Source organism: Cherax quadricarinatus, chromosome 50 (assembly GCF_038502225.1).
Source record: "Cherax quadricarinatus isolate ZL_2023a chromosome 50, ASM3850222v1, whole genome shotgun sequence".
Taxonomy (NCBI): domain Eukaryota; kingdom Metazoa; phylum Arthropoda; class Malacostraca; order Decapoda; family Parastacidae; genus Cherax; species Cherax quadricarinatus.
Window position 1 is genome coordinate 26197515 of NC_091341.1, and position 20591 is coordinate 26218105.

The window sequence follows — 20591 nt, forward strand, 5'->3', positions numbered from 1 at the left end:
GATTTCTTAAATTTTTGGTAGTCTCCACGAGGGGTAAACCCTGTTGCTGTCTTTGGGGAGATCTTTCATGGTCTTATTATTGACATTTGTTTCTCTGATGTTGCAACTTAAGAAGACCTTGGTAACGTTCTTAGCTATACTGTTGTTAGGGAGAAAAATGCGAGTTTTAGGATTGGTTTCCTTTCTGGGTGTGGTGAGTATCAGAAATTCTCTCTCACGCCATGTAGATTTGTAAACTGAACTGTAATCCCATGAACACTTGGCGACTATAGACTCATTCCTTTCCCAATTACTCTGCATTGCATATTCTGTTCTCTCGTAGATAAAGCCTGTAATTATTCCCATCTTCCCTGTTAAGTCAGTGTATTCTGTTACCTGGAGGTTACCTGGAGGTTATTCCGGGGATCAACACCCCCGCGGTCTGGTCCATGACCAGGCCTCCCGATGGATCAGGGCTTGATCAACTAGGCTGTTACTGCTGGCTGCACGCAGTCCAACGTACGAGCCACAGCCCGGCTGATCCGGCACTGACTTTAAGTATCTGTCCATCTCTCTCTTGAAGGCAGCCAGGGGTTTATTGGCAATTCCCCTAATGCTTGATGGAAAGCTGTTGAACAGTCTTGGGCCCCGGACACTTATGGTGTTTTCCCTTAGTGTACCAATGGCGCCCCTACTTTTTATTGGGGGCATTTTGCATCGCCTGCCCAGTCTTTTACTTTCGTAGGGAGTAATTTCTGTGTGCAGATTCTGTGTGCAGATTTGAAATGAAGTAGATCGTTCTTGATGGGTTTTACGAAAAATCTGAAACTTGAGTGTGTGGTTGGATCTGTGTATTAGAACATCATAGAAGGGGACCTTTTAATCTGCTGCTTCTAAGGTATAATAGATGGATGTTTCTACTAGATTGAGTTTTATTTTGAAAATCTCCAGTATTCATTCTTTTGTGAGTGATTATAGATATATCTATATAACACGAGCAAGTTACATTATCTGAAATGATGTTATCTGAGCAGTTCTCCTTCAAGTGTGCCATGAAGAACTTAGCAAGAAGTGCTCAAATAGGTGAACCCATTACCATTCCGACATCAATTTGCTTATGAAAATTATACTGAGGATGAAATTGAACTGAAGCATTAAACTGGAAAGCAGTTTGAATATATATATATATATATATATATATATATATATATATATATATATATATATATATATATATATATATTATATATATATATATATATATTATATATTATATATATATATATTATATATATATATATATATATACATATATATATATATATATATATATATATATATATATATATATGTATATATATATATATAATATATAATATATATATATATAATATATAATATATATATATATATATATATATATATATATATATATATATATATATATATATATATATATATATATATATATATATATATATATATATATATATATGGTTCTAAGAATATGTAACAAAGAAAGAAATCGGAGAAACGGATTCAAGTTAGATAAAATCAGAATAAGAAAAAATAATGTACTGGGCTGGCAGTGGAGTTGTAGATGAGTGGAACAATCTGCCAAGGCTGGATTAAAGTGTGACTAAGAAGAGTTAGCAATGGCCAGTAAACCTGCTTCAGTTCTCTTATTTTATGTTATGTACTCTCTTCACACACACAGGCCAGGATGGTGTCACTCTGGCAGCGTGCAGCTGTGTTGCTGGCAGTAGTGAGTGCTGTGTCTGAAGGAAGTAAGGAAGTGGGTGGAGCAGTGCAGCAGGTGGATATGGACATGGGCGGAATTGTGGATAAGGTGGGTGTGGATGTGGGCTTGATGGTGGGTCAGATTGTGAAGAATCATCTCAGTGGCTGTCACCTGGTGCTCATCACCGCTACACCTCACTCATTCATTACCTCAATCATCCTAAGGTGAGATTTTTTGTTACGTCCGCAACAGTAATATCTACAGAACATCCTCTCTGTAAGGAGGCTACCTACAAAAATTCTCAGAGTTCGTACTGATGCTGGGTTAATTATGGTGACAATAAAGGCAAAATTCACAGAGGCTGACTTTTGGGATATAACCTTCATCTGTGTCCCTCAGACGCCTAAGTGAGGGTGTGGAAGCTGGCGTAGTGGTAGACACAATGTTGCTCTCCCAGGAGCAGTTGGTCCAGGACCACCTCCTTCAAGTACTGTGGGGTGACGCCAAAACCACCTGCCGGGGACTTATCCTCGACCTGTCTGACTCCAACAGTACAGGAATCATCCTGAGGTAAATTTATGTAAATGAAAGACTAACTGTATTAATGTTTATAGAAATAAAAGACTATGTATTAATGATTATGCAAGAATGAACGAAGATGCCTCTAATTTTCTCCTAAACAATTCTTCTTCTGAAACTATTTGAAAATATGATTCAACAGTGGCAGTAACAAAATAATATAATTAAAAATAGTCACAATTCTTTTATTACATGTAGATTTTTTCAAGGCACTGGTCGTCTTCCAGTTAGCATGTGCGACCCCCTCCCCCCCCCAAGATAAAAAGACTTAAAAATACTCTAAATCCTTCGATATATAATAAAATTTCCTTCTATATCATCTCGGTATTTTGAATGTGATGTTGCAGGTTACTAGAAACGTATGGTTTGTGGCAGCTGCCGGAGACCCGGGTGGTGCTAGTGGGAGGGAGGACAAGGGTGAGGGACGTGCTTCTCCATCACAGTTTTCGCAACACACTCCACGCCCTCTATCTGGCCCTCAACGACAACTTTCTCCACGCCCTCTATCTGGCTACCAACGATCTCAACAAACTCTTTGAGACGCTGCGTTATGGTAACTCTCGTCTGAAGAAGGTAGACGTCATGCATGAAGGTCAGTGTCTGCTATTCTTAAGAAGCAACATAATATGATTTATTTTGCAGTTACACAGAATCTTTTACTGAACAAAATCCTAGCATAAATTTATTTTTTCATTGATGTTCCAGTAAGGAAAATATATTTAAATGTATGAAAATATATTTAAACAGAAAAAAAGTAGTTAATTGCTTTATTTTGCTCACACCAGAGGCAAGCACCGATGCTCTAACATGTATAAACAAGAATTGACGCACGAAATCGTAATGACACGATTGCAAACAAACCATACCAGAGGAATTTCTTATAGAGTATATTATACATATGTTCAAAAACCTTATTACGTAAGATTAGCATATAAATTAGTTCGCAAAATGTGTTTACACATACACAAGCAAAGCATATTCACACTTGCGAAGTCACGGCAATGATAAGGAGAGATATGTTTCCTCACCGTATAACAGAGGACAGCAGCTGGCTGGTCTACCGACGCTGTCTGTACTGCTACAACGGAGAACCTGACGTCCAACTTGTGCATCAAAAAAGCCTCACTTTCCCCGGTCAGGCAAACAACGTTCTCTTTCAAGGTGAATGATGTTTACCCATGTGTTAGCCATCTTTATAATGGTGTGTGGTGTATGGTTTTAAGCCTATCAACTACACGAGGGTCATTAAGACTGCACCTAACATCTTCACCACCAGTCAAGAATACTGGAATCCCTTAAAATGGGATTAAAATAGCTGTTTAGTGTGTATACACCGAGAGACATACATGTATGTGAATAAATGTGAATATTAAATATAATTTTAGAAATGAGTAATATTTTTAAATGCAGTTTCTTTATAATAGGAATAATAATAATAATAATAATAATAATAATAATAATAATAATAATAATAATAATAATAATAAATTAGATAATTTAAGAATTAAAAAATGTTGCAATGTAACGTCTTAGGAAACAATGGTAGTTGTCATAGGTAAACATTTGCTGTGCAGGTAAATATTTACGAAAATAAACATCTACCCATTCACGAATTAATATTCCTTATGCGTGTAGACGCGTTTAATGAGCAATAACTGTGCACTTCAGATCAGCTTCAAGACTTCAGTGGACACAAGTTCCGGGTGGGGACTGTGGCTTACTTCCCTTACATTGACTACAAGATGGACAGCAATGAACCGGGTAGCAGAGTCACACTAAAGGACTCACTAGATACAAGACTCCTCTCCACTTTCTCCACTAAATTAAACTTCACGTGAGAATTGTTACTCTTCTGTATATTTTAATATAAGTTTTAACAGCGTGTTGAACTTTTTTAGAAGGAATAACATTTGAAAGTTTATTTGGTGCGATAAACCCGTGAGGATCATTCAGTGCAAGGAATGGCAGAAGCTCGATTGTTCTCGTAAAGGAATATAATCAAAACACTGTGAAAGGCTCTTGATCCAATTATAAATGCACTCCCCAGACGCTCTATGACTCCGGGAGGATTTACCGCTCTCCCATCATAAAATAAAATAAATAATAATATTTATTTCATTAGTATTAAAACAAAAATAATTTCCTTCAGCGTCTAAATAAAACAAATTTTTGGATACCGGTATGAATATCATTTTAATAATAATAATAATAACAATGCAAGAGATTAGTTGCATAATATTCATAAATAACTACAAGTATTATCTATCTTAATTGTCTAACATTGATTCTGGAAATAATAAGCAGATTCAACAAGTGTCTGAATCTGCTTTCCCGATAGTTACGATATTCGTGAGGACCCAGAGCGCTCCTGGGGAGTGTGGAACAACGGCGTCTTCAACGGGATGATTGGTCACCTTCAGCGTGAGGAAATAGATTTCTGTACGGAGTCAGCACCTACACCAGAGCGGCTCATGACTGTGGAGTATGCTAGAGGATATCCTTCAGACCTCATGGTTGTGGCATCACTAAAGCCTACACTTCTGCCTCAGTACCTCTCGTTCGTGAGGCCTTTTACAGGTGGGGACAACAAATCTGTCTTTTCGTGAATCACTTCGGTACTCATAAGCAGTGAAGGGACAACCTTCGTCATGAATAAACTAGTGTAGAAATGCTTAGTAGTCACTGACTGATGCAACGCAACCATTGCTTGAAAAAATACTCTTTGCTGGTCAGTGTGGTAGGAATAAATACTGACAGAACTCAATATATTCACATTTCTCCCCTGTCTATCTGTTACTTAATGGCGTAACATGCCGCTCACTCGTCTCTTAGGTGAGCTGTGGGTGGCACTTCTGGTAAGCGTAGTGGTGTGGAGCGTCATCATGTGGCTGTTGCTGAGAGCATGGCAGTGGGTGGTATCAGGACGTGAGGTCAAGTTTAAAACTGTTATTATGTTTGGTTGGGGAGTGCTGCTAGGGCAACCACCGCCTGATCCTTCCACTAATGTCTCCGGTCAAGTGGGTGATCTTTATAACTAAAGCGATGAAAAAATGCTGAATGCAATAAGTTAAAAAATAAATACAATAGATCCATAGACTTGACTTTAGTATGATAATATGAGTGAAAGCTGTAGATAACAATAAGTTGATACGCTGCACGCAAGTGCCCTTTTCTTAGCATTTTTTCTGAGAAAGAGGCAGAAAACATGAGGATTGAGTGCTACTGGAGCTTGCTAGCAAAGATTTGCCACTGCAGGTACTGGTTGGATGGTGGCTGCTGTTCAGTCTGGTCGTCACTACTGGGTACAGTTCCTCTCTGGTCGCTCACCTTACGGTCCAGGGAACTTCCCCGCCTCTGGAGACCCTTCAAGACATCCTTAAACAACACAACTGGAAGTGGGGCACAGAGAGCAGCCTATACAAGGGAGCAGTTATCGAGTATTTCTCAAAGCACACCGACCCAGTGGTCAAGGAAATAAACCAGAAAATGGAGGCCAGTCCGAACAATTCTATACCGGATCTATGTTACAATTAACATTTTTTTAATTATATAAGTTCTGATATACATAATGTAAAACCAGTTCCCAATAGTTTTCATGAAAGATGCAATTCATTTTGTAATATTTGTGTATATTTATCAAACATGTAAACAAATTTACTAAGTGTCTTACAGAACCTTGAATTTTCTCATCCATTAACAAATATTTACAAAGAAATGAAATTAATACCTGTTCAAACAACACTATCATCCAAAGCATATCAGAGATTAACAAGTGGTAAAATTTACGAGCATAATCATATATAAAAAACATGTGAATGTGTGAAAATGTGTTTCATAAGCACCCATTTACATACAACAGGTATTGGACACCGAGAAAGCGTTGAAGAAGGTGCTGGTGGGTCATTATTCCTTGATAGTGTTCAGGAGCTACGTCAGCGTCATTGTTGCATCTCGCTTCACAGACGCCCGCGGACACACGCCCTTCTTTATCAGCAACAAAGGCATTTATGTCTTAGCCAACTTGGGCTGGTGCTTCAGGCGAGTAGTTGTGATAGTAGGGGTGAGTGATGGAGCTAATTACTTTCACAGAATAGTCTAATGAGTCAGTGTTTGATTACCCAAGTTTATTGATGTTATTGATGAGGATACAAGAAAGTTAATGTTAAAATGCTGGTGTGTTTAGAGATTTATAATTGTTTTCCATCACACACGGAAATTCCTTTAATTCTAACCCTTTTCAGATTCTCTCGTTTGTCAGTACTGAATCAACTGCTATGCATAAGCGAGACTGGATTTGGTTGCACATTCACAAGACAATGTAGGTCTGTATCTCAGTAAATACTGATTATGTGAATCTCTGCTGCAGAAAGGGCGCGCCATTCTACTCTCGTTTTAGTAAGCTGATGCTGCGACTGGAAGCAGCCGGCATCACCAGCTACTGGACAGAAGACGTGATAGCCAGACGTGTGAAGGACAATAGGGAGGCTGCAGCACTTGACCCTCAGTTTGATCGCGAACACACCTCATCGGTAAGGGTTACCTACTGACCTACTTCTAGACCTCTTTCGCCCACACGACGAACGCCACCTATTTTACACTACATGCGAAGTGTGGATGAAACTAGAGTGAAAAGGCATGACATATATGACTATCAGAGAATTTTTAACCGCTTTAGTGATTTACGTTCATGCAGTTATGCAATAATTCATTTTCCAGGATGAAACAAGAGAGGTGGTACTAAGGCTGAACCACCTGCAGGGCGCCTTTTATGTGCTACTTCTGGGTGTAGCAGTTGCCTTCCTCACCCTACAAGCAGAGATCCTTGCCCAGTGGCGCTCCATACCCCAGCAACGCCAAACCTCGGGTTAGAGTGATGGAGCCGTGAGATCCTAGCCAAGCTCACTACCGCTCCTGTCCTCGGTAACGCCTTTAATATCACAACTGTGGAAATCTGAGCAAACATGGACATTACTAAACAAAATGTTGAAGTCTAACACAATGAGCATGAGCTTTGATAACTGTATCAGGCAGAAAAGAGGAAATAAACTGGAAATATATTGATTAATATGAAATGACTGGCCGGTAAATGTAGCCAGCAAGGCACTGAATATAAGACAATTTGATTACAGAAAATTAGGATTTTTTTTTCTTAGACTACTGATGTGTTCATATATTTCATAACAGCTGCCAAGATTTATATCAGTTTCTGAAAGTGTTAATGTATTTAATATTTTCGAAAAAATATAATTCAACACGGTTAACAACGTTATAAAAATGCAATATGATGTACGTATTTGTACCCCAGGAAGAACTTGACTAAGTGAGGATAGTCGTAGTAAAACTTAGGTATTAGCTAATATTATTGAAGGGAAATCTAATATCCCGAATATATTAAGTCAGTATCAAACTTGCCTCCTTGCTGTTGCTTACTGCCAAAGTAATATTAAAGTCCTAATTAACACAAAGCTAAACCTTCCCTTCATTAAGTTAAATGACTTCTCAAATGCTCTCTCGTTCTCAAAATGAGACGAAACCAAATATTGTTTCATTATTTTTTAAACTGCACAACTACTCACACTCTATACACTTTGAAATAATGAAGAAGGAAGTTCTCTTTTATGTTTTAATAGCACAGAAAATTTATTCTGACACTAATATACGAAAGAATATAGAAAAAAATTGATGCATATTAAAATAGCGAAATATGTTTAAACAATGTAAAGACTAAAGCAATTTTTGGACTGAGTGAAACTTGCGGACAGAGTTTCGTACACTTTAGGTCACCCGGAGGTAAATAGGTACCTGTGAGTTAGTGGTATGTTGTGAGTTGCATTCTAGAAGTGATATACTACATTAAGGTAATCACAGTTCTTAAGTAAAAATAATTATATAAGCAAAAATAATTTTTTTTTACAAAGTCACATTATATTTAAATAGATCAACAGTGAAAGCCAGTGCAAAGGATTCTCGAATTCTGCGGCTGCGCGCGTCTCTAACTGAAGTTTATATATATATACAATGAGAGGCTCTTGTGAACACTTTGCCAGGAACTGCTGCAGCTGACAGTCCTTGCTTTGTGTGGCTGCTTGTACCTGACTCTGCTGTAGCAGTGAGTACCTGACTCTGCTGTAGCAGTGAGTCTCACTATACCTAGGCTGTGCATAGCATAATCTGTTGTGGCAGTATCTCATTCAGATGTGGCTATGGGCACTCTGGTGCACTTGTCAGTACAGTACTATGCTGTGGTGTTTATGTACATTAGTCTGCTGTGGTCGTCAGTACTTTGACGTAGCTATGAGTACCTTTGTCAGAGTTCAACTATTCTGTAACTGTGAGCTAAGTCAGTAATCTCTGGGAATATTGTCCGAGACGGAAATATTCTTGTAGAATACAGTAAAAGATTTGGCTGGAAGATTAGGAAAATATAACTTCATTAAGAATTATTTTCAAGAATCATAATGCCATTTTCGCTAAAATTTATTGTTAGTCTGTCACTATAAACTATTCTAGACTTTAGTGCGTCTTTGACATAATTAAAACACTGATTAAAATATATGTATGACTGTTAATTATGTAATGACGTTATCATTAGTCTAAAAATATGACTATTATTTCTTCTTGTAAGATTTTTTAATTCTTTATAATTATTTATCATCTCCACACAGTCTCTCATTATCTCTCTCTTTTTCATTCCCCTACTTTCTTTCTCTTTCTATGTTTCTCTTTTCTCTCTCCATTTCTCTGATAGAGAAATAGAGAAGATTGTAGTATTGTAGGATTTTTTCTGTGTTAGAAGTCTAAGTATTACAGGGGAATAAAATCTTCAATATTCTCTTAGTCTTTCCTATATAGGTTTTGCAGTCTGATATCTTACAATAACCGAGTTTTATACACGAATAATAAAAGGGGGTAGAAATTCGTAATCCTCGGCTGATTTTATTTAAAAATAAATAATGGTAGTGGTAAGATCAGTGGATGTATTAGTCATACCGGAGATCTTTAAGGGATGGTATAACTTGGTCTACTTAACCCAGTGTGATCGTGTTACCCATCACACATTAAAAACCGTAAACACCTGAGCTTTGAGCTATATTAAAATATGTTCGACTTCTGCTGTTATAATTGGCTAGCAAAAAAAAAAGAAATTTATTAACTCGCGAAATCATAAAAACATTATTGATAACGAAACAAATCACATGAAGGAATATTCTTAGGATATTTTTTTAGGAACACACACACACACACACACACACAAACACACACACACACACACACACATACACACACACACACACACATCTGGAAGTATTTGGTATGTTTTTATCGAAAATATTTTGTTCCGAAACGTTAGTTAAAAGGCAAAATATGACTTCGAGACTCAGGGCGACCAGACGACAAAGATAGAAGAACAGAGATTCCTGGCCCAGAGAAAGTCGGCTAAAAGGATCGTCTTTAGGAGTGGAAATATTAAACTCCACTATTTTATACGAGAATGATATATAAGACTTAAAAGTGTAAAAAAAAAAATAGTGAATATTTAAATTATATTACTGTTCGTTGAGAATAATGCTGTTAATAAATTAATCACAGCAAGATGTTAAAATAGACGCTATCATACATATACAATATCTTTGATCGACAGAAGTAGCCTGATGGACAGGATAATAATCAGACACAGAATGAGGCAAGCTGAACGCGCCAGGATCGTCTGGATGTGGCTAGGAGGCATGTCAGCTCGTGACATCTCTCAAAAGACTGGCGCCAGCACCTCCACTGCGTACAGGTGGATCCAACGCTGGCAGAAGGAAGGTACACTAACAACGAAGCCACACTATGGAAGGTCTCGCATCGACTCTTTAACGAGAAACAGTTCCATTACGGCAGACAAGCAACCACAACCACCAACACTACATGAGCTCCGTACCCTTAGTAACTACTGTGGACCAGTTAGTATTTGGAATTATATACCATAAATCTCTCAGTAAGTCATTAAAATCCCACGGGTGGAAAATGAACGAGCCTCTGATTTCTGCAGCGCTGGTAATATGTAGAAAAACTGTGCCTCTACATATACTCGGGATTATTGGTAAACATCCTTGTGTAACTGGTGAGGGTGCGACGGTAAACACACTTGAGCATCCGCTATGCCTCTTTCCATTCATTCCAGATTTAAGCACCCACTTTGTCCAACAGTGTTGCAAAATTCATTCTACATAAAACTACTGAGATCGCAGATCAGTGGTAGCAACTTAGCTAATGAATGAACTTGGAAGAATCGAAACCAATGGGCAAGTCTCCTTAGATATGGTGCCCTTATTCGCCTGTTATTAAATTGATTCCTGGGTGTTAGCCGACGGAAGTGATTTGCAACTTGCGGAAGGTGAATGTTCTATACCTTAAACAGGATCACTCCAGGAAACCAAGGCATGAAAACAGTTCTTCGCTTATAAATTCAATATTGTAAGCTACCAGAGAGCAGAAAATTCGTACAAAACGAATATTAGTGTAATGGGGAGATCATATTTGAGCTAGTTGCTCGACAGTACTAGCACAGTTCCTGGGCTACTACTAGACAGAATCTTATACGGTTTCAACAACTAGGATGTTAGGAAAGTCTGTGACAGTCATTAATTTGTGCGTTTATTATAGTTGCACCATTTTATATTCCATTTTTAAGGAACTGTTCGTGTGCTCCTTCAAGCATAAATCGAACTAATGCGCCAGCCATTCGAACACTCTTACTACACGTTTTGAACATTTCGGTCAGAAATACCTTTCGCCCATGTTAACTTCACCACGTTCATTCTGTTAGAGCTTCACTCACTTCCTTCATTTCTGGTGTCTACCTTTTCTAAGTATTCCACTACTTGTTCTATGATGAGAGCTGGTTTGTCAAAGGGGTTTACCGCCTATCAGCTACACGAGGGGTCGTTAAGGTTGCTGATCAGCAGTTCACTACCTCAAGAATATTTTAATCCCAAAAATAGCAATTCAAAGTGATGATTAGTGCAGTTACACAAGGGTCATTAAGGCTACAAGTAATCTTTTCACCACCAGACAAGAATACGTTTACTCTCGGTATATATACTTTGAGAAAATTACTCCTTTTCGGGACTAAAGTAAACTCTCAGATATACACCTCTCGGTGTATATATCCTGGTGCATGAATGTTCTCCTTCAGAGTTCTAGTGAATGTTATAAGTAAGTTTCATGCACCAGGTTGTATACTTGACCATTTCTGTCCATGTCATTATTTTCATTCCACATCTAAAAATATTCATTCCTACATCTCTTGGTTATTATCCAGCATTTAATAACTTTCATTTGCTTTCCTTAAAACTATATTATATTCATAAAAAAACGTTAAACCTGCGTCAGAATATATGCGAGTATATAAAGTTTAAGAGATGAAACAAGTATGTAATGACATGTAAACAATAAACTTAATGTAAATAAAAAAAAAAGTGTTTCTCTTCATAAAACGACCCGAGTTTTATATACAAAACATTAAAGTTTTTTCTTGTATTACAGAAAAAATGTAAGACTCACCGACTACTCGATATACGTAAAACAAAAAGGTGAGAATTGTGAAGTAAAATGTGTTTTTTAATAGAGTTTACACTTGGTTTACAATGTTATTTTGCTTTCATCCACAGCCCCAACATGTTACCTCTCCCGAGGTCACTATCGTACATTCTCTGACATCTGTTGCAAAGTTAAACAAATATACATACGTTTATTTCTGAATGTTTATTAAAATTAGCACGTGATAATCTTTCTGCAAAACTCTACTAATATTTATACAGTAGTTACGAGATACTAAGCGTCGGTCTGGAGTTTTATGACTCTCTGATCGCGGGTTCTAACCCCGCCCGTGGTATGGTTTGTTTACTACCAGAGTTTTGTCCCAATACTTCAGAAACTAGTTCAACAACGCTTCAGAGACTGTTACCATGGCACGCTCACTATTGTTTCTCACCAGCAGAGTAACGAAGGATGTCATATAGTCATTAAATATTCTTTACATTTTTAATCAAGTTGTACGAATGTATTTTCTAGGTATTTACAAAAATTACAGCTTTTAATATTAATCAACCTCATAAATACATCATACACGAACAATGATAAAATTTTTGAAAGTTTCGTATAGTTGACATATAAATTTGAATTATAGAAATCCTACAGAAATTTATTTAACCTATATGGATAAAATCGAGATTTGCATTCTGATTAAGTTCTACATGTTCCCATTATTATCAAGACAGAAAAAGATAAAAACTCTAGCAGTGGTGCAATGGCATATGGTGGTGGTTATTACTGTTGTCACCACGGTTCACGGTGGTGGTTATTACTGTTGTCACCACGGTTCACGGTGGTGGTTATTACTGTTGTCACCACGGTTCACGGTGGTGGTTATTACTGTTGTCACCACGGTTCACGGTGGTGGTTATTACTGTTGTCACCACGGTTCACGGTGGTGGTTATTACTGTTGTTACCACGGTTCACGGTGGTGGTTATTACTGTTGTCACCACGGTTCACGTACCACGGTTCACGGTGGTGGTTATTACTGTTGTCACCACAGTTCACGGTGGTGGTTATTACTGTTGTCACCACAGTTCACGGTGGTGGTTATTACTGTTGTCACCACAGTTCACGGTGGTGGTTATTACTGTTGTCACCACAGTTCACGGTGGTGGTTATTACTGTTGTCACCACAGTTCACACTGTTCACCTGACTCTCCCTACAGATTAGTACACCTTCGAAAATCTGCAGTCTTTATTATACCGAAGTCAGTAATTTACAAATCAACACACATGTAGTGTCAGATGTATTTTATTTTTTGTTTGAGGTGATTTAACACATTTTTATTTTGCATTTAGAGTCACCCTTTCCTGTTACATCACCTAATGTGTATTGGAAATATTACATTTTGATTAGGCCTAAGGTAGTATGAGGTGGAGTTTTGTTGGTCAAGAAAAATGTCAAAAATTCGTCTGATATCAGATACTAGCTCACCGATACGTCCATTAAAACTCTGAAGGCTAATATTTAGTTGAGATTCTCTTTTGAACTAATCGACAAGTTATTATGAAATTTCTCGTTTTGTATTTAGTAGTTTGTGTAAAGAAGACAGTTATTTTTTTGGCCAGTGGGGAAAAACGCATTTTTTTTTTTTTTTGACTAAAAATGTCGATAAGATAATCCCACCAAATCCTAATCTAATTAATTATATTTGGAGTTCAATTCCATGTTATGTTAGGTTGGGTTAGGTTCGGTTACATATTTTATTAAGTACCAAAAAAATCCTTTTCCTTGTCCTCCCAAAATATAATTGTTTCCAAGACAACTCCTACTTAATGTTGGAGAACACACAATAAATAACAGAAATCTCGTGATAGATATCTTCTGGAATTTAGAAAAAAAAAATGAACACCCAGTATCACTAATATTACGTGCCTAAAAAAATAAATTGAGATAATATACTGAATGCCCAAATTGTCTGGAAATATATATTAAAAAACATGAAAAAAAATGGAATACCTGTATTTACATGTTGTTTGAGCATAATGCTTTAATTTTTGTTTACTAGACCGACATGAAGTCATGTCAGATATGGGCCAGGCAGTGAGTGCTGTATTACAAGCCATCCCAGAGTGGAGATGTTTACCTCTCGTCCTCAAAGATGGCACAACCTCCTCCATAACTATTTTAAAGGTAAACTAAAAGTTCAGCTCCTATATAAAAGTCAACATAAAATATTAATTCATGAATAAATGCAATTTAAGCTCTCTTGCTAGACTTATTAGTAAATCTTTGTTTTACCTTCAGGTTACCAAGCTTGGTGATAGACTTTGATGTAAATTCTTTAATACTAAGTGGGTTGTGTATTGTGATAAATATATTGTAGGAATAGAAGAATAAGCTAACCTTTGATAACTCATAAAATAAAGCAAACCTAACTCAGTCTAACCTAACATAACCTAGATTAGAAGTTAAAGTTAGATTGCTCACCAAACATTAACTCTTGTTCTATTTTCACACAATGTAACTAACTCCATTGCACAATCCATTTAATATTGCAGAATTTGCATAAAAATGAAACTCTGCACTTTAGTAAATATCAGCTAACGAACAAAAATAGTGTAGCTTAACAGAATAGACATAGCTGAAAAAAATCTAAACTGATAGTCTCGCATTTTGTATCTTATTCCCATTCTGTTGATACAAATTACAATTGTATTGCCAAGGAAAACCAGGTTTGCCTAGCACAGTAATCAGGGAAATGTCATGTGTAAGACATGGTTTGGTTCAGCAGGAACCTCGGAGAATAACACAACACAGTGTAGTGGCTTGTGGAGAGGACAGTCATGAAAAGACACTACAGACCATAAAAGATTGCTTAGCGAAGTATTTCTCCATCACTCTTGCTGACAGTATGCTATTTAGCTCCTCTATATGGGTTTAGTAACTACGAGTATGAGGCCTGGTCTCAGACCGAGCCGGGGGGGCGTTGACCCCCGGAACCCTCTCCAGATATACATCACCTAAAGTTACTTTTCATATGAATTTTCCCTTCGGATGACATATCGCAAAGATTTAAGAAAACGACAAAAACAAACCACATCACGTAGTAAATTTACAAATTAAATTATATGGTATTAAGGAATGGTTATACGATGAATGTAATAATTGTTTACAATGCTGACTAGCTGATAAGACACACATGCAGTGATAGGTGTCTATATTACGAAACTTTTCGCCTACACAGTAGGCTTCCTGAGATACAGGAGGCAGCAAACGCAGAGGAGATGAAAAGATGATGTAATCAGTGCGTCCGTCACATTTGAAGACGTAGATTAGAGACGGTCAGTCCCTCAACCTGGAGAAGAGTATGTCAAATTACCAATTTGCCAAACTTTCAAAGCGGGTGCATGTTACTTAGGGGATCATTCAAATTGGTTTACTGAACAATTGGGACATATGTGCTTAGGAGGGTTGCCTTATGTCACGCATCTCCCGGACCGCTCAACAGCCAATTCACATTTAGTTCAAATAAGGTCGTCAGTAAAACTGTACCTTTCCTATTACAGCTATTGAAGAGAGGCAGAACTTGCGATTACATAATACAAAATACACTAGTGTAAACATCCACCTGTTTACATATACGCTCACGTGGTACTCCTGTTTAAATGCATTAATAAACTGAACAGGAGCTGGACCAGCTGTGGGCTCCCTGGGGTGTGGGACTGTTCGAAGTGGCAGGGAGCGAGAACGACGTAAACGCGACTCAAGTACAGCGCACCAGGGTGATCGCCCAAGCTCGTCAGGTATGTCACATGGAAAAAAAATGTTTTAGCTACGTCCCTCTTAGCTGAAGAGATAAACTCTTTACTATCTTGTATTTGTTGTGCAGTGAAAATGCGCTTCCACGCTTCTTCTCACAGCTGCGCCTTATCTCCTGGTGTGTGATGGTAGTGGTAGTCAGCAGCAAGCAAGACTTCTTAGCAGCGTTCGCCGAAGTGTCGTTGTAGGGTCGCCTGATAGTGTGGACGACAAGGCTGCTGCTGGTAACTCGCCTTACTCCTGAAGAGAGCAGGACCCTCCTAGCCTCCCACTGGACTTTTTCCATGACAAACGCCATATTGATGACTTCGGAAGGAGGGGACCTACCACTGAGATACTTCAAGACATTACTGTGAGTGATTAACATTTGCAAATATAAATGAGCAGAAATGAATCTAAGAACGAATATTTCTTGCCAAAGTTCAGCTCTAAGTTCATGGTTAAGCTTTCTTAGAGTGTATTTCATGAAGCTCTAAATTTGCGTTAATCATTCAACGTAAAGTGGTGGATGCTCTATCCTCCATGCATTAATCGCATCCTGATCCTTATTCAGCCCATCTCTCGCAATTCTTTAGAGCACCTGAGAATTTTTTTTGTAGAGTTGAATATTATATGGTGTACAGAATCTAAAGGAATGCAAAATTTATACACTAAAATAGTTGTCCATACAAAAGATAATGTTATATAATTTTTGAAATAGTCATCAGCTAAGATTATGCAGATATATTACGATCAATTTTACTGCTAGAAGTAAAAGACTGTAAGATTATAATATTTGTTACATGTGGAAGCAGGTGTGAATTGTACGTGTACCTGCCGTATAGTCCACAACCAAGCCAGGTGCTGCACCTGGCTTACTGGCCACACTTTCATGGACTCGTCTACCTCTCTCCTTTCCTTCTCTTTCCTGACAAGTTTGCTAAGTGCATTTTCTTATACTGTCGTTTTTTTATATACAACTTGAAACAAAAATTAATATTCATTTATAAGTGGAGCAATCGTTGGTCACATTTCTTTTAATATCACTCTTCTTCAGCATTCTTGTTATGTTAATTTTTCGTTTTTAAATAAAGATATAATGTTGTCTTTTTAAACGGATGTGAAATAAAGCATGTTTAGAGATTTAAAGTATGTTGTAGTGACATTCTTGTGTACTCGTCCTATGGTCGTGGACTCTCAGCTTCCACAGGGCGATGTTTAACATTACCGCCTTGCCCTATGCTCCATACTGGATGACGAACCAGGAAGGTAATAGTATTCGATACTCTGGTACTGACTTCAACCAGATAACAACCACAGCACAAGCTCTGAACTTCACTCTCAACGTTCTTCCATCCGAAAATTGGGATGAGGTAAAGAACTCTGTTTTAGGTTTTATGAGTAAAAAGAATTATAACTACAAGCGGCCTGCAGAAGTTAGCCTTGTAGGGTTTGTGACTTAATTGATTGAGGTGTAAATGTTTGTCTCTATACCCAGGCAAAGAATGGGATTCTGGGATCGAATCTGCTGCTGGACAAGATGTAAAGGTCAACACCAGACTCGTAAAATCACTGTGGCTAGCTTCCGATGGCCATCTATTGTTATTTGCGTCTCTGGCTGAGGTGATTAAGGGGCCTGTGTTTGAATCCCTTTCCAGGTGGAAAGTATAGATCTGGGTTCGAGTTTCTTTTGTCTTCAGGCGATGAGGGGTCTCTAGCTGAAATTTTCACTTTCTGTTCTCTTGTTTCTGCAGTAGCGTGATCAAGATTTACGATTTTGCAAAATGTAATCAATATATATTGGGTAGGAGGACTGCAGAATGTTATACTTCAAACAAACTTTGATATTTAATGCGCTGTTACATGTGCTTATATCTATTCACGAGATTTTTCTTACATAAATAATAGCAGGAATATGAAATACCATTCCAATTTTTTTGGTCTTTCACAGTGTTATAACTGCAGTTCACAATAAACTACTACTACTACCACCACTAGTGAACATCGAAATGGTACCTCACTAGTATTCACCTCACTCTGAGCCTTTATATACCCTCTGTGTCCATGTTTGTAATGGCTTGATAAAGCTCCTGGAGAGCGAAACGTTGCCACAATAAATGTCACATTAGTTGCACTTGTGTCCTTTTACTTTACATATTGTCGGTAATTCTACCAACTTTATTACAATAATAATAATAATAATAGCAATAATACTAACAATAATAATGTAGATAAATAAGGTAGATAAATCCTTCAAAATGCCTTGGTGCTGATAAAGAGCTCTTGATCCCGGAATTGGAACTGCTCTCCTGATTACCTCTTATTCCCCAGTTGTTGCAAGATTCCTGCGATTCACATGCAATTCTCCTGATTTATCTTGGCACTCAGATTATATTTCTGTTTATATTATTTTTTAACAGGTAGATTCTCTTTATCCAATTAACGTTAAGATATATGTTGGCTTATATAAAGAGGTGTCTTGTATGATTTCATTTGAGGCCGAAGGTTAACTTATTCATAGGCCTCAACCTAAGCCTAAAGAAGTGTTTCGATACTAGACAGTAATTTAAGTCCTGTTAATGACCCAATAATGAGTTGTGAAAACTAATGTATAAATAATAATTCAGGGGTTTTACGACCCATTCAGGTTTAGCGCTTGATTATAATAATTAATAACTAATGTATAAAAACATTTTTTTTAATTATTAAACAAACTTAGGGCAGCTATGGATTCGTATGGGCTCTCCTTCAAGAACTTCTTCACCAACTCCGAGTCGAGTGCCTTCAGCACCTTAGGAAAGCTGATGGTTGTTGGAGTCGATATTACTGACGGACTCAACGAAGCTCTGAAGATGAAGTAAGTCTACTATTTTAATAATTTTTTTTATTGTAGCCTCTAACTCTGTTGTTTATAATATGAAAAAATACAATGAAGAGGAGATGGTGTTGCCGCGAGGTTTTAAACTGAGATCTTGTACTCACCTATTTGTACTCACCTATTTGTGGTTGCAGGAGTCGAGTCCTAGCTCCTGGCCCCGCCTCTTCACCGGTTGCTACTAGGCCCTCTCTCTCCCCGCTCCATGAGCTTTATCAAACCTCGTCTTAAAACTGTGTATGGTTCCTGCCTCCACTACGTCATTTTCTAGGCTATTCCACTGCCTTACAACTCTATGACTGAAGAAATACTTCCTACTATCTCTCTGACTCATTTGTGTCTTCAACTTCCAATTGTGGCCTCTTGTTTCTGTGTCCCCTCCCTGGAACATCCTGTCCTTGTCCACCTTGTCTATTCCACGCAGTATTTTATATGTCGTTATCATGTCTCCCCTGACCCTCCTGTCCTCCAGTGTCGTCAGGCCGATTTCCCTTAATCTTTCTTCATAGGACATTCCCCTTAGCTCTGGAACTAACCTTGTTGCAAACCTTTGTACTTTCTCTAGTTTCTTGACGTGCTTTATCAAGTGCGGGTTCCAAACAGGTGCTGCATACTCCAGTATGGGCCTGACATACACGGTGTACAGTGTCTTGAATGATTCCTTACTAAGGTATCGGAATGCTGTTCTCAGGTTTGCCAGGCGCCCATATGCTGCAGCAGTTATCTGATTGATGTGTGCTTCCGGAGACATGCTCGGTGTTATACTCACCCCAAGATCTTTCTCCTTGAGTGAGGTTTGCAGTCTTTGGCCACCTAGCCTATACTCTGTCTGTGGTCTTCTGTGCCCTTCCCCTATCTTCATGACTTTGCATTTGGCAGGATTAAATTCGAGAAGCCATTTGCTGGACCAGGTGTCCAGTCTGTCCAGAGTGTGTGTGTGTGTGTGTGTGTGTGTGTGTGTGTGTGTGTGTGTGTGCAAACTAATTAATTTTTGTCCTGTGCAAGCAGGGAAGCAGTTGTGGACAACCATCAGTACATTGAACTCACAACTGCTCAGCACTTTACGCACCTCGATGGGAGGCTTTAGCTCTTACGCTCTCAGCTTGGCCCATTCCACAGGGAGCTCCTTACACACCAAACCTAGACCGCTGCATCATGGCTCATACGGAGGTAATTTAAGAAAGCTGAGATTGAATAACGTCCATCTCTCTCTCTTTCCTTCTAGCAGATCTAAAATAGTCAGAAAATAGGCATTTCAATAACATTATATTCCAGGCTGGGCTCTACGAACAGTGGAGAAAAGAAATATTGCTTGACATTAAACGCCAGAACCGGATAAAAAAGCGAGAGGAATTGAAGCATCAGCAGCATACAAACGACCTTATTTCGGAGTCAGCAGACGGCAGCATTGAAGCTCTCAGCACCGTACACTTGCAGGGACCATTTCTGCTGCTCCTGCTGGGACTGGCCAGCAGTGTCGTCCTGTTCGTGGCAGAGAAACTAATAATATTCGTGACTAAAACACGAATTTAAGACATCTGTGAGGAGGTTCAGTTAGGAATCAATTTTTTTTGCACTACTCATGGCGCTTAATGTCTGCTAAAAGTTAAGCTCCTCTCATTAGTGTATAAATATTCTTTATTTAGGTCCATATACTGCACTGGTTTTTATTTAAGCTACGATATCCTAACTTAGGTACTGCACATATAAAATACCATTATACGACTCCCATATACGATAATATTAAAGGTAATTGACAATAATATGGCATAATTGGTACTATATGCACGATAACAATAAATATATTAAATACAGAATAATATCTAAGAAGGTTATCCTACACTAATGGTCCTGTATACATAACGAGGACCAGAGTCACGACTATTTAAGGTCCTTATTGTAGAACTGTCAGTCAGAAGATTTAACTAGTTCGTGTCCATATAATGTTCAAATAACTTTGAACAAGCCTGGTGCTCCGGGTATGGGGAAACACCGTCTAGCTTCGGGCTGGAGTTTTGAGACTCTCTGACCGCGGGTTCAATCCCGGCCGGGGTATGGTTTGACCCATGCTTATGGAGTTTAGCGTTGTGG

General features: G+C 38.1%; 2 protein-coding genes across 2 annotated transcripts; both read left to right on the forward strand.

The window, feature by feature from the left end:
• Positions 1 to 1702: 1702 nt before the first annotated feature.
• LOC128695308 (uncharacterized) lies at positions 1703 to 18462 on the forward strand. Its single transcript, XM_070095338.1, has 14 exons — positions 1703 to 1944; positions 2120 to 2290; positions 2647 to 2891; positions 3338 to 3460; positions 3968 to 4133; positions 4638 to 4876; positions 5132 to 5316; positions 5555 to 6828; positions 7016 to 8408; positions 11831 to 11877; positions 13893 to 14017; positions 15514 to 15630; positions 15748 to 15998; positions 18345 to 18462. The coding sequence occupies exons 1-8, from the start codon at positions 1703 to 1705 to the stop codon at positions 5831 to 5833; spliced, it is 1650 nt and encodes a 549-aa protein (XP_069951439.1). The 3' UTR covers positions 5834 to 6828; positions 7016 to 8408; positions 11831 to 11877; positions 13893 to 14017; positions 15514 to 15630; positions 15748 to 15998; positions 18345 to 18462.
• LOC138854134 (uncharacterized) lies at positions 16840 to 20170 on the forward strand. The gene is made up of 4 exons (XM_070095351.1): positions 16840 to 16998; positions 18046 to 18130; positions 19558 to 19670; positions 19776 to 20170. Exons 1-4 carry the CDS (start codon positions 16840 to 16842, stop codon positions 20031 to 20033), a joined length of 615 nt encoding a protein of 204 aa, XP_069951452.1. The 3' UTR covers positions 20034 to 20170.
• The last annotated feature ends 421 nt before the right edge of the window (positions 20171 to 20591 follow it).